Here is a 15,179-nt window from a genome sequence, read left to right as displayed (position 1 = left end):
TTATTTCAAAATATCGGTCAGCAAGTATGTCTGTAACAATACAGACCCCCCCCCCCCCCATAAAAGTCTGGTACATTTTTTTTTGACAAATAGATTCCTTACTAGGCATATTAATACAGAACTTTGTGTAATTCATTTACATTGGATTTTACTTCTCAATAGGAGCCACAGCTGGAGCAATCTCTGGTAGGAGTTCGTTATGAAGCCCATTACTCGGTCTCGTCTTTGGGGTCTAAGCCACATTGGTGTGAGGTTCTGGAGAGGCCATTTGTGCAGAAGGAACCCCAACATTTGCATTGGCAACATATGGCATGAACAACATGGCCTGCAGAACAAAAGAGATCAGTCCTCACTGGTAACATCATTATCTCCATTCTCATCCCCACAACCATCACCTTCCTCACCCCTCTATTCTCGCTCCATCATCTTCCTCACATTCTTCACCCCCATCACCTTTCTCAGTCTTCCATGCTCACCCCCATCACCTTCCTCACTCTTCCACTCCCTTTCATCAACACATTTTTCAACACTACCACCATCGTCTTCCTAATCCCTCTAGTTGGTATAACTGGGACAGGTGCATCCCACGTGTAAATCTCCTGTACTGACTGGCATTACAACAAGGATGAATCTGTGCCATCATCACTATCAACCCCCTACTCACTATTGGTAGGATTTTCTTTGTGTAGTTGCATGGGTCTCAGGTGTCACGAACATAACTCTGGTCTCTTGATATAGTGATGACATTTTGGATAAAGAAACTAGAGGTTCTCTTCAGTCCTGACTGCAGCAGATTTGCTGAGATGCACTTAAAGGGTTAATGTGGTAGGTCTCACTATGCCACAGAGCATTCCTCTCTGCTTCTTGCTAGGGATGCTTGAAAATTTCCTGTCGAAATGCTGATTTTAAAAAACAAAACAAAAAAACCCTCCAAAAAACAAAACAAAAAGAACCAAAAATGAACAAGCCCCAAACTTTTCTGTGAAATATTTCATGAAAAGTATCCTGTTTCCTGGGAAAAATTAAATTTTTCACCTCAAAAGAGTGCCTGAAATCCGAAAGATTTCAATTTGGAGATGCTCATAGGAGATGCAGTTTGGTCGCCTGGTGTCCCAATTCTTCGCTATGGGTCAGGAACACAGGCTAGACTACATTTCCCATGACGCACCATGACCAGGGATGCCTAGGATACAACAACCTCCCCTCACCAAGAGGGGAGGCAATTTCGCATCATGGGAGTTGTAGTCAGGCCAAGGCGCTTGGCCTACGTAAGAGAATGGCAACATGAGGCATTCAAACTACAACCCCTATCAGGCACCATGGCAGTATTTCCAAACTGAAATATTTTGGTTTTGTCAAAATATTGTAGTATTACAATTGCTGCTGAAAAAAATAAAAAAGGTCTGTGGAAAATTTAGACAAAAACGGGGGGAGGGGGGGTTCTTCATAAAAACACAGTTTTACCACAGTTTGAGAAAATGTTAGTCCATCAGTGTGTGAGATTACTTACTCCCATGTCAACAAGGGTCAACCTCACCTCAGCAACTCCCTTTGTTATGCAAAGGTGCTCAGAGGAACCGCCCTGAGAACTGCTGAATGGGAGGCAGACAGCCTTGGGAAGGTCAGATTCTACACCAGCATCACAGCAGTGAGTTGACCCCAAACAAGGAGTTTTTGTTGCCTGGATTCATTTATTTTGCTGTCTGGCTAGAAACATTGTCCCTCTAGGGAATGTCCACAGCTGTAGCTTTTGGGAGGGGAGTTTGCAGCATCATGACTCCATGGGTGGCTCTGTGTTAGTCCCAACAGCTGCTCTAAAACATCAAGGCTGGTGATGACCCCAAGCATAGGCACTGACTCCGTGGATGCTCCAGCCCTGGAGCACTCACATAAAAAATAGTGGGTGTTCAGCACCCATTGGCAGCCCCCCCGATCAGCTTCTCACCCTTCCCCCCAGTGCTTCCAGCCCACCGGCAGCCCCTCTGATCAGCTCCTTCCCCTCCTTCCCAGCGCCTGCTGCCTGCCGTGCTCAGCTGTTCAGCGGCATGCAGGAGGTGCTAGGGGTGGGGGATGGGAAGGAGTGAGGGGCACGCTTGGGGGAGGGGGCAGAACAGGGCGGGAAGAGGCAGAGCAGGAAGAGGCGGGGCAGGGGCTTGGGGAAGATGTGGAGTGGGGTTGGGGCCTGGGGCAGAACGGGGGTTGAGCACCCCCCAGCAACTGAGAAAGATGGCGCCTCTTCCCCCAAGGTATTGCTGGAATACAAGGGACTCTGACCGTGCCCTCAGTGCATGCCCTCCACCAAGAGAGTAAGGGCTGGTGGTGCCAGGTGGGAATTCTGTGCCAAGGGAATTCTCTGCTGAGGACAGCCAGTGACTTTCAGTGGCACAAAAACGAGGGATTGCAGTTCAGGTTCTGGCCCAGTTACAGTCTCCTGTTCCTCCCCACCTGGCACAGAGAGATAAAATGAATCCCTGTGGAAATTAAGGCATAAGCGTTCATGGGTGAATACCCACTTCGTCGGATGCATGCATGAAAGCTTATGTTCCAATACATCGGTTAGTCTATAAGGTGCCACAGGGCTCTTTGCCGCTTTTACAGACCAGTCTAACAAGGCTACCCCTCTGATATATGGAAATTAAACCACTGACAATGAAGGTCAATGTGGTGGCAGTGAAAACTGGGATTATTTCCCCCTCCCATAAAAAAAATTCATTCACTTGGACCATGGTGTTAGCAGCCTGGTTAGGAATCAGGATAAAAAGGGCCAGAAAATGGGCAATTTCCTCTGCCAAAAATGTCAACAAAAATCTGTCAACCGCCAAAATATTTTGATTCAACGTGCAACCATGGTGCATCACAACTTCTATTGTCCTCTAAGAGCCATGGTCACTGGCAGGACTATATCTCCCATGATTTACCACTTTCCCTTTGTTGGGGAGAGGAGGGGGATGTGTCACAGGGGCCCTGGCAATGGTGCATCATGGGAGATGTAGTCCAGCTAGAGAACGCAGCCCATAGAGGAAAATGGGAGCATGCCGCAGCTGAACTACAACTGCCATCAAGAAGCATGGTGCCACTTTGTATTTAAATAGTTTGTTTTCAGGTGTTCAGTGTTTAGGCAAAATGGAAATATTTTGTGAAGAAAGCAGGTGCTTTCTGCTAAAATTCTCATTTAGTCAAAACCCCAATTTCCCATCAAGAAAACTATTTGACCAAATTTTCAACCAGCCCAACTCAAGGGCTGTCACTTTCCCCCTTCAGTGGCCCCCAAGAGACATTCAGGTCCTTCCCCAGGGACACTCCTCCCATCAGGGTGGGCACTTTGTTCAGGCAGACATCTTCTCTTCCATTCAACACATGATCTGACTCACATCCCGTTTGAGAGCTGAAAGACTCACAGTGTTGGGGGTATAGCGGATGGCTTGGGATGCAAAGTATGTGGTTGAGACGGCAATGGAAAACTCCAGGATGGTGAACAAAAGCAGCATGAACGTGATCCCCTTCCCGGCACTCTGGAGAGCACAAAACCACAGGGGATGCTAATTAATTTTGACTGCTAGAGGTAACACACTGCACAGGGGTGCCATGAGGTACATAAAAACCCCTCTTTTCCCTCCAAGGGAACGTAGTGGGGAGTCCAATTCTGGGGACGCAGAAATTCGGTTCCAGTTCTTCCCTCCTCCCAGGCACACAGAATTCTTCTCCTCATTGAAACTGTTCAGCAGCCCTGGTAATTGTGATGCCTGGAGCCACACCACTGTCAGGAGATCATAGACTTCTGTTTTCTCTTGGATCTACAGGAATCAGTGTCCCTGAGATGCAGCCATTTGTGAAGATGGAGGATCATAAAGCCTAGGGGAGGCTGTGTGGCCTAGTCGCTCAAACAATGGAATAGAACTCAGAAGAGCTGGGTTCAGTTCTGAGTTCTACCACTTTCCTGCATGTGACTTTGGACAAGTGGCTTCACTTCCCTGTGCCTCAGTGCCCCATCCGTGCAAAGTGGGGTTAAATAAAATAAAACAGACATTTGGGTCCACTCCTGCTGAAATCAACAGGAGTTATTCTAAATTTGTATGTTGAAAGCGCCTGGAAATCCCAGTCATAGATCAGGACCATATTGTGCTTGGTGCTGTAAAAACAGAAGAAAAACATGGTCCCCGTCTGATTTTTAACATTGACAGGAGTTTTGACACGGGCTTTATCCAGCAGAACCAAATCAGAAAGTCTGGAGCTGAAGACATGGATAGTTTCTACCCTGGGGTCAAAGGCTTGGGACAATTCCAGGTACCTGGTATTTTAAATAAACCTGTTAGGAATGCTCCAGGTAGACGTAACCCTGCTTCTGTGCAGGGGGATGGGCTGGACGACCTCGGTCCCTTCCAGCCTTATACTTCTATGGTTCTATGGCAGAGTCTGGTCACTTACCAACAAAAGAAATACTTCATAAGTGTAGCTGTAATTTGATGCATTAATAATCAGCTCCGTTAGCAAGAGAATGATCCCAATGGCTGAGAAGATGGCGCTAGTGATGTTCATTCCCAGGCTGCCTCTCATCTGAAAGAGACGTGCAGAGGGTCAGGCTGTGTGTAGGCAGAGAACAGGTTTGGTTAAAATAAGAACCAGCCCACCTGTGTGTTCTGGGAATGCTCCAGCACTCATATGTTTTGGGCAGAACTTAATTGCAGAGTCACCTTTTTCCTGTCAGATAAAATTGTGTTACCAGCCAAAAATGTAATTTTAACCCCAATGGATGTTAACTGGAAGGTGAATAAATCTGAAAAACTTTGGCTAAGCAGAGCACTAGTACTACGAGACCAGTACTACAAGCATGGAAATCCAAAGAATGACCAACAATTGATGACTGGAGCATAGATATCATAAGTGTGGCCACCATGGAAAGACGTGTGTATTGTAACAGACATACCCAAGAAAAATTCTCAGAGATATGGGATGCTCTCCTGGAAGTATTTGAATGATCCTGTTAAATGAATGAGCTCCCTTACTTCTCCCTCCTCTTTACCCATTTCATTTCCTCCGCATCTCTAATCCCCTCCTCTGAACTTTGCTTCTATTCTTTAGGTTAACTTAATTTTTTTGGTTTAATTAGTTGGATTTTTATAAACAAATTTTGCTTGTTTGTAAATTGTATAATACAAATAATTGATTTATATTTTAACCATTCATATTATATATATACATATGAATAATTAAATGTTTCAAGTACAGCTAAGATTAGGTAGCAAATGGTTACTGTATTATGAAAAGTGTCCATATAGTTTATTTATTCTGTATTGTGACAGGGTTGGGCCGGATGGCTACAGGAGAGTAATAGAAGACAGATATATGAGCCCCAGGTTAAGTAGGTCCCTTTTCCCTGGGTAAGGTAACAGGGAAGGTTCCAGAACAATCAGGAACCTTCTGGAGACAATTAAGACAGACAGGCTGATTAGAACACCTGCAGCCAATCAAAAAGCTGCTAGAATCAATTAAGGCAGGCTAATCAGGGCACCTGGGTTTAAAAAGCAGCTCACTTCAGTTTGTGGTGTGTGTGTAAGGAGCTGGGAGCAAAAGGCACTAGGAGCTGAGAATGAGAACACATACTGTTGGAGGACTGAGGAGTATAAGCATTATCAGACACCAGGAGGAAGATCCTATGGTGAGGATAAAGAAGGTGTTGGGAAGAGGCCATGGGGAAGTAGCCCAGGGAGTTGTAGCCATCGCACAGCTGTTCCAGGAGGCACTCTAGACAGCTGCATTCCACAGGGCCCTGGGCTGGAACCCGGAGTAGAGGGTGGGCCCGGGTTCCCCCCAAACCTCCCAACTCCTGGTCAGACACAGGAGGAGTTGACCTGGACTGTGGGTTCATGAAAACGGCCAAACTGAGGGCTGCCGCGAAGCTCCAAGGTGAGCAAATCTGCCAATAAGCGCAAGACCCACCAAGGTAGAGGAGGAACTTTGTCACAGTATATACTGAGAAATTTTAAATAAAAATTTAATAGAAAGAAGATATAAGAACCAGCCTGAACCTTACACTCAACTCAAACCCTGAACTTCTTTGGGAAAGTTAGATAAGCCCAGCTGACTCTTACTATGATAACAGCTAGAGGTTCCAATTGAGACTGGTTGTTCATTGTGCAGGGTGCTGTACATACACACACATATACAGTCCCTGCCCCCAAGAGCTTATGATCTAAACACACAAGAGGGATAGTGAAACACAGAGTGGTGAAGAGACTTGCCCAAGGTTTCCGGCAGAGTGAGGAATTAACTCAGCTCTACTGGCTCTCAGTTCAGCATCACTAAGAATACTGAGGCAGACGGCAGAGAGTGATTTAAAGTATCTCCATTTCTCCTCCAGCTCCCTATTGGTCTCTTCTGTCTTCCTCTCCAACACATGTTCCAACAGAAGCTGGTCCAATAAATGATATTACCTCTCCCACCTTCTCCCTCTCCAACATTCCTTCTCCATGTTCTTGATGAACAAGCTCTTTGCTCTCTCATCAGCAACTCTCTTCCTGGATAGTGCCCTGGGCGAAGCAGAGCTAAACTCTGAGTATCCCCCACATTAAGGAAGAGGAGGAAACAATATCTAGAAACTCACCAAACAGGTGTTGCGATGATTCTCAGCTGCAACCGAGAGGGATCCAGAAATGACAAACTGCCCAGGAAAGAGAAAACCATCATTCATATTTCACACTTACAAGAATGATCACTCCTCCAAGACAGGCTGTATGTGATGGAAGCAAAGGGAAAGAATGACACACTTCCCTCAGCAGGGGCAGTCATAATAATTATACCTAATGCTTAGAAAGCACTTTCCATCTAATAATGCTGCCATCCAGGTTCACTTCAATCTAATCTATTAAGGTGACACCCATACCATAATCCTTCCCCACAGATTCTCCTCCTCCTCTTCTTCTCTTCTCCTTCTGAGTTCTTGCTCCTCTCTCCATTAATAGAGCAATGAAAGGATGGTCCTGAGAAGAGATCAGGAAGTCACCAGGTTCCTCACCCCATCTTCCACTCAGTGCAGCTGTGCCATCTGACGCCTACTTCTCTACCTATGGAGATTGTATAGTACTCCCATCACCATGGTATCTGAGCACCTCCACATCTCAAGCCTGACCTGCAGTACCTCCTGCTATTCCAGTGCTGTCCTCCCCAGCTTCCCAGCAGTGCTAACATGCCTCAGTCCAGCTGTGGCCTAGAAGAACTGCATCACGCCATTGAAGATGCCATCACTTGGCTAGATGACTATGTACATGCTAAATAAAGTCCAGACCTGCAGTGACCCCTGCTGTCACCTCCACACTCTGCTTTCTATGGCAGACCAGTGACCAATTTCACTTGACAGTTGAACGGGTCCCTGGTTTGGAACCTGGCAGGAGATTTGCCCTTTTTGCTCATCAGCCAAGGTTCTTTCCCCACTCCGGGTAGATAAACCCTAACAGGGTCTAGTTCAGCCAGGAGATTCACTAAAGGATGGAGACCTGAGCCTTGAGCTAAGCCTAGTAAACTAGGGTGCTCAGACAGTGACCTCACAAAGGCTTGGGTTTTGACATCAGCCCAGTAGCCAGAAGTGCTGAGCCAATGATTTCACAGATGTCTGAGTGCCAACATTGGGCCAGCAGAGGGGTTAAGGCAGGGATTTCACAGGAGCTTGGTCCTTAACAGCAGCCCAACAAGACAGTTTTGGTGAATAGGATGAGCAGATTTTCAAAACGAGAAGCCAGGACACCCAATGTGTAGAACAGGCAAGGTGGGGTAGCAGGGATTGTGAGAGTGGTAGCTGGTGGAAGGCACCTGTCTTTCAAGTGCATGTGGGTGGGTTTTATTGGGTGGGGGTCTAAGGTGACACAAACATGGGGAAGGTATTTTGAAGCCTGATCTGGGGCACTGCATGATGCAGATGAATGATCTGCTGTAATGGCAGAAAATAGGTCAGCACCTTAGATGGGCCAATGATCTACCAAGTGACAGCAGCAAGCGTGGCAGCAGACTAAGAGGCATGCTAGTTTAGATGGACTAACGTTTTACCATATCCCAGTGGAGTGACATCTGCTGCAGGTTCCTGAGCTGACCGCACGCTGTCACTTTCCCTTTGTGGGTTGAGTTTGGTAGTGCTGTACTAGGTATTTGTTTCTTATCGACCATAGCTACAGTCTGCATTGTCTCTTGATACATACAGGAAGTTTGAAGTAAATGAGGAGGAATCAGGAGATCTGGATTCTATACTTACTTCTGCCACAATCCAACTGCATTACCTTGGGTGACTCCATTAGCCCCTTGATGTCCCATCTTTAAAATGGGGATAATAATATCTAACTCACTAGTGTTTTATGAGGTGTATTTCACTCATTTTTAGAAAGTGCATTAAGATTCTGGAAGTGTCCATCTTGCCCTTTGTTTATCTTATGTGTATCACTTCAGTCCTGATAGATGGGTAGAGCATTAATGATAGACAGTGATTATTTATCCATGTGGCCATGCCATCATTTTATGAATGATTCCATTTATTCTACTCACAGAAAGTCCTCCCCAGAAGGGATATCCTCCAATAAAAGAGATGGAAGCGTAGTGTCGGATGAAAACTGCAGAGACACCCCCAAAGCCAATGTGCATCAGCCCAGTCAGGATCTGGATGGCCTGTGGGAAGACAATGGGGTAGTAAGAGGAGCCAATTCTTTGCCACCTGGTGGAGGAGTGGAGCACCATGTCCTGAGCAGAGCTGATCGGAAATTGAAAATTCCATCCTGTGGGAAATTCTAATCTCTAGAGACTTGTTTTAATCTGAAAACTGAAAAATTTCAGTTTGGAAATGTTGAAACATTTAGTTTCAGTTTGTCAAACTGACTTGAAATATTTCATTTAGGCTTGGTTAACGCTGGACTGAGTCCACCTGAGTCAGTGTGTTGCCTTGTGGGAATTGTAGTTGGGGTGCCTAGTGTCCCCATTCTCTTCTATGGGCTAGACTTCCTAGCTGGACTACACCTACATTTGTGGAATCGTGGGACTCCCATGACATACCATAGTGGTCCAGTAAAAGAGAAGACCGCAGTGCGTCTTGGAAGACGTAGTTTGGAACAGGGAGCCAGTCCTACACCACCCTCTGAACTACAACTTCCTTGAGGCTTTGTAGCAGCTCAGGTGGATGCCGTTTCAATGTCAAACTGACCTGAGGGGAAACATTTCAGTTCAGTTTGACAAACTGAAGCACTTTGATTTGGGAAGTCCCAACCCAAAACAAAATATTTTGTTTTTGATTTTCTCAATGGAAAATTTTGATTTTGCAGAAACTACATTTCCCATTGAAAAAATGTGGTTCCCCTAGTGACTCCCTCAACAGTGACAGGAATCACCACCAAAGAATGAATCAGAGAAGCAAATCTGTGTGAGCTCGAAAGCTTGTCTCTCTCTTACCAACAGAAGTTGGTCCAATAAAAGATATCACTTCACCCACTTTGTCTCTCTAATATCCTGAGACCAACATAGCTACAACAACACTGCATATAATAATGGAAGATAACAAATTTTGCTATCTGAAGTAGAAACTCCAGAACATGAAGAAAAAGGAAACAAAATTTAAGAGCGACATCTACTTCCTGAGAAAAGTCAAGACAGAAAATATCATCCTCAGACATCTCACCATCATAACCCTCTGGCCACTACATATAATTCCAAATATGTTGAAAAGCTCTGCAGATGGACTTCAGAAAAATGAAGGAACTACTTTTTGAACTTCATATATTCCAGAAGGGAGCATCTCAAACAAGAAATCTTCATGTGCTCCCACACACTGGAACTAAAAGCCCAGGAAAGTTACTTGTAAATCATCAAAGAAATCTGATGACAGGTATTCAACACAAAAACAAAAAGTGGAACCAACTACAACTACTCCACAACCCACAACCGCACCTCCAGGAGAAACCAGGGCACCAGTGCCCACAACATTGACACTACCCAACAGCCAAACATCATTTCACAAAGACTGTCTCTAACTGCAGCTGAAATTTTCTGTACTCTAAGGGACTGAACTTCTGCCTTACAACAGAACCTGATACCATACTAACATGTAGAGAACTGGAAAAATTATTCTACCATCTCCACTCAAAGAATTGATGACTCTACTCATAATTACCACATCATCACTGACAATCAGAAAAAAATCATCAGACTGGATACCACAGAGCAGACAAAACCACACTTGATTTTTTACTGAAATCCTTAACAATCACCACTTCTATCACAATCTCTCCACTGCCGAGACGACAGCTGTACAGTCCCTGAAATCTAATCACCAGAGTGATGAAACCAGAAGACAAAGGGGTTGCCATTATAATCCTCAACCATGATGACTACGTTAATGAGGCCAACTGACAACTCTCCAGCACCACCGACTATAAAGACCTCAAAGATGACCTCACACCACAATTTACCCAGGAATTTAAGGAAATCTTCAAATTCTTCCCCAAATAGCTCCAAGAGAAACTCTACAAACTCATCCACCATGAATCCACCCCAGGGACCTTGTACATGCTTCCCAAGATACACAAACAAGGGAAGCCAGGCAGACCCGTCATATCTGGCCACAGCACTCTTACTGAAGGAATATAGGGTCTCACAGAAACCATCCTCATACTACTCACCACACAAAGGGACAGCTTCCTCCAGGACACAACTGACTTCCTTCATAAACTCTGCAACATCAATGAAGTCCCGCAGAATGCCATCCTTAATACTCCCAATACACCAACATCCCTCACAATGACAGCAAAGCTGCCTGCCTTAAATATTTACAAGACAATGGACAACCTTCAGATACCTACCACAAACACATTGCCAAACTCATCCATTTCATCCTCACCCATAATAGTTTTACATTCAATTACAAACACTTTGTCAAACCATAGTAACAGCCATGGGTATTAGGATGGGTCCCCAGTATGCCAATCTCTTCATGGGCCATCTTGTAGAAGAATGTCTGGAAAATGTACCATGAAACCAATGATATACCTGAGATACATGGATGGTATTTTCATCCTCTGAACAGACAACTTAAACTCCTTCATAGATTTCCACCATAATGTCAATAACCTTCACCTCTCTGTTAAACTCTCTCTGGAACACTCCCACACCAACATCAACTTCCTGGACACCACAATTCAACTTCAACACTGGAACCCTACAGACAACTATGTACAAGAAACCCACAGATCACCTGTCATAAATATAAAGGGAAGGGGAACCACCTTTCTGTATACAGTGCTATAAAATCCCCCCTAGCCAGAGGAAAAACCCTTTCACCTGTAAAGGGTTAAGAAGCTAAGGTACCCTAGCTGGCACCTGACCCAAAATGACCAACGAGAGGACAAGATACTTTCAAATCTGGAGGCGAGGGGGAAGAACAAAGGGTTTGGTCTGTCTGTGTGATGCTTTTGCCGGGAACAGATCAGGAATGCAGCCTCACAACTCCTTAAATTAGTAAGTAATCTAGCTAGAAATGCATTAATTTCCTTTTGTTTAATGGCTGGTAAAATAAACTGTGCTGGATGGAATGTATATTCCGGTTTTTGTGTCTTTTTGTAACTTAAGGTTTTGCCTAGAGGGATTCTCTATGTTTTGAATCTGATTACCCTGTAAGGTATTTACCAGCCTGAGTTTACAGAGGTGATTCTTTTACCTTTTCTTTAATTAAAATTCTTCTTTTAAGAACCTGATTGATTTTTCATTGTTCTTAAGATCCAAGGGTTTGGGTCTGTGTTCACCTGTACAAACTGGTGAGGATTCTTATCAAGTCTTCCCCAGGGAAGGGGGTGTAGGGCTTGGGGGGATATTTTTGGGGAAGTGGACTCTTTCCCTGGTCTTTGTTTAAGACACTTGGTGGTGGCAGCGTACGGTTCAAGGACAAGGCAAAGTTTGTACCTTGGGGAAGTTTTTAACCTAAGCTGGTAAGAATAAGCTTAGGGGGTCTTTCATGCAGGTCCCCACATCTGTACCCTAGAGTTCAGAGTGGGGAAGGAACCTTGACATCACCACACTGACATTCACTGATCCAGTAACCACTCCGAACAAATTCCCTGCTGTGGGACAAAACTCCACTGACAGGGATGGGTCTGTGACTATGTACACCAGCAGAGATTTTGGATCTTTTGAGCCAGAGGAGCCCTAACTTTGCAACAAGATAGTCCAAACCGGCACATTCTCAGGAATCTGGTTATCTTATCTTAAAAAGATTAAGGTTTCACTTGTTCACAATTTATAGGCACCTCTGTGGGGAAATAAAATTTAGTAACAGGCTCTTCAATCTAGCAGACAAAGGTCTAGCAAATCCAATCATTGGAAGCTGAAGCTAGACAAATTTGGACTGGAGATAAGATACAAATGTTTAACACTGAAGGTAACTAACCATTGGAACAACTTACCAAGGGTTGTGGTGGATTCTCCATCACTGATAATTTTAAAATCAAGACTGGATGCCTTTCTAAAAGATATGCTTGAATTCAAATAGGAATTAATTCAGGGAAGTTCTCTGGTGATACAGATGTGATACACAGGTGGTCAAACTAAATGATCCTAGTGGTCCCTACAGGCCTTAAAATCTATTAATTTATTTGCCTATTTATTTACATAATTATAAACAAATGAAGAAGCATTGGCATATTCCTCTAGACTGATGGATAGAAGTTGCAGGTTGGTTGATTTCACTAGTAGTTAAAGGCTGAATGGAATCAGCTCTGCACTGCAGTAACTAAGAGAGGGACCCTGGGTTTGAACTGCTGTTTCTCAGACCAGATCCTCAGCTGGAGTGAATTAGCACAATGAAGCTACATCGATTTACACCAGCTGAATTGCAGTCCCTTCCTCCCCGAGATGGCCCCTGCCAACTTGGGGCTGTTTCATTCATTTAGTTACAGAAACAGTTGATTTGTCATCCTTTCCCCCATTGTTTCTCCTTTGCTTAATTAATCCTCATTTCTCCCTGTTTGGGCAGCTAATAGGATTCACTGCCCCTGGAACCCTGTATGTATTTTTCTCATTCCCTTCCCCCCCACAAAGCAATGAAGTCTCAAGAAGAGGTCAGATCTACCCTTGGTCTCAGAGATTCCAAGTCACTTGATGGCACTGGCTTGATGCATCCTTCCCATAAAGCTGTTGGTTAAAGTAAAAAAGAAAAGGGTGGAGTCTGGAGTTTGCTCATGCTCAGGCCTTCATCCACCTGTGTAGGCCCTTCTGCAAAGAAATGACTCATTCTCATGGACTGAGAGCAAAGATCACACTTACCCCCAGGGCCTTGGGCTGTGCTTTGAGGAATATCTCCATCATCCCTACTTTCTTCAGCTGCGCGACCTGCTCAGCGGGACTCCTGGGGTACACTGACCCAAGAGGTTGGTTCCCAAGTTGGTTCATGACTGTGAACTGCTGAGGCGCACATTGCACCATCTCAGGAGTCTGAAAAATGCCACCAGAGACCCCCTGGCCTTGTTGGACGATGCGAGTGCTGTTTGGGGGCATGAACACAAGCACTCCATTGGCCGTGCTTCCTGGTGCTGCCATGATGGTGAAGATGCTGCATAAAAGAGTGATTGGCCCAGATTAAAGCATATGTAATAATACTGGTTCCAAAATTAGCCCCTGGGCCATGCTGAGTAGGAATCTTCATTACTTATTGCTCAACCCCTTTTGAGTCCCTGTCATGATTTTGTCCTTCTCATGCAGCTATAATTGGAGCACGAGCAACACCCACAAATAAGGGTTGCAATTCCAAAAGCTGACTCAAGGATTCAGCCACACAACTCCCATTAAATTAAACTTTTAAAATCTCAACCACGGAGCTCTAGTGTCTCCATTCCACCCCTTCGTTTCCAGGTGCTTTTAACTTTCTGGATCTTTAACTTTTCAGGATGGAATTTTCCAGAGCTGTGTAATTGATTATCCTAGGGCTGATAGATTTTGAAATTTACTCAGGTCCTTTGGCACAAAGGCCCTGCTCCTGCTCCCATTGAAGTGAAGGAAACATTCCCATTAACTTCAAAGGCATGGGATCAGACCCAAAAGCATTTATGAAAGAGCTGGCCAAAATTTTTCTATTAAAACTGTTTTTCATTTGAAAATTGTTTTCCATTAAGTGGATATTTGTGTGTGTGGAAAGGGTCTCCTTTGCACAGAACTTTTCACCTTTTTGTCATAAAACTGAAAGCACTAAACCAGAAATATTGCAATTCAGCTATGCTGCTGTGGTGCCTCATGGGATTTGTAGTTCAGGTGCCACATATCACCTTTCTCCTCTGCAGGCTGAGATCCTTGGCAGGACTACATCTCCCATCATGCACCATGGCCAATGACTCCCATGATGCACTGCCTCCATTTCCAGGAGGAAGGACCATGATGTGCCATAGGAGAAGTTGTCTGACCAGGATTTCTGGCCTACAGAGAAAAAGGGGGGCAATGAGGCACAGGAATGACACCTCCTATGAGTCATCATTTCCAAATAAAAATATTTTGGTATTCAGATTTCCATGGAAGATTGATTTTTTCTGTGGAAAAATTTGATTTTGTCAACTGGCTCTAGTTAACAACACAAAGACTAGTTAATAATCTCCCAAGACTCTAAAAGAAAGATGGCTGCAGAGGCACATATGCCTATGTCCCATTTTGTGAGACATTTACGGGTCCTCCCACATGGCAATGTACAGCACTAACCCCATAGGGTCCAGTTTTGATAATACTCCCAGCTGCTGCTAGGTTTGGCATGTTAAGAGGCTCTAGATTTTTTTAAGTGTTAACAAGCACTGGAAAGCAGGATGAGGTCACAATCTGTAAGTGGGAAAACTATTTCAAAGGGTAGAGGGCTCTTTCATTTGACAGACAAAAAGGTATAACAAGATCCAGTGTTGGAAGCATAAATTCAGGCTAGTGCAAACAGGAATTATAGGGCTTGATGCAGAAATCCCTGGGGGGAATTCTATGGCCTCTGTTACAGAGGACGTCAGACTAGATGACTATAATGATCCCTTCAGGTCTTGAAAGCTCTCAATCTAAACGCCATTCTAACCTATGTGGTTGTAAAGAGGAAGGAAAGGCTAAAGGGCCATGGGAATAGTAAAGATTGCCTCTTCCTTCCCAGAGATTGTATTCTCTCCAACCTGTGCAACCCACTTTTGTCCCATTTCTGTTTCCCT

At 44.6% G+C, this 15,179-nt stretch overlaps 1 protein-coding gene across 1 annotated transcript; it reads right to left on the bottom strand.

Annotated features, from left to right (window-relative positions):
- Positions 1-232: 232 nt before the first annotated feature.
- On the bottom strand, positions 233-13,554 carry LOC125638583 (membrane-spanning 4-domains subfamily A member 15-like). The gene is made up of 6 exons (XM_048854538.2): positions 13,282-13,554; positions 8,527-8,646; positions 6,602-6,658; positions 4,441-4,554; positions 3,399-3,512; positions 233-325 (listed from the first exon to the last, which is right to left on the bottom strand). Exons 1-6 carry the CDS (start codon positions 13,552-13,554, stop codon positions 233-235), a joined length of 771 nt encoding a protein of 256 aa, XP_048710495.2.
- Positions 13,555-15,179: the final 1,625 nt, after the last annotated feature.

Source organism: Caretta caretta, chromosome 6 (genome assembly GCF_965140235.1).
Source record: "Caretta caretta isolate rCarCar2 chromosome 6, rCarCar1.hap1, whole genome shotgun sequence".
In the NCBI taxonomy this organism is placed as follows: domain Eukaryota; kingdom Metazoa; phylum Chordata; order Testudines; family Cheloniidae; genus Caretta; species Caretta caretta.
The sequence above is the reverse complement of the archived record's forward strand: the minus strand, read 5'-3'. Positions and strand labels throughout refer to the sequence as shown.

Coding starts and splice junctions, on each gene's coding strand:
- LOC125638583 (XM_048854538.2), bottom strand. CDS start 13,554: ATGGCAGCACCAGGAAGCACGGCCAATGGAGTGCTTGTGTTCATGCCC. Junction 4,555..6,601: donor ATCATCGCAACACCTGTTTG/GTGAGTTTCTAG, acceptor CGTCTCTTTCAG/ATGAGAGGCAGCCTGGGAAT. Junction 3,513..4,440: donor ATTACAGCTACACTTATGAA/GTATTTCTTTTG, acceptor TGTGCTCTCCAG/AGTGCCGGGAAGGGGATCAC.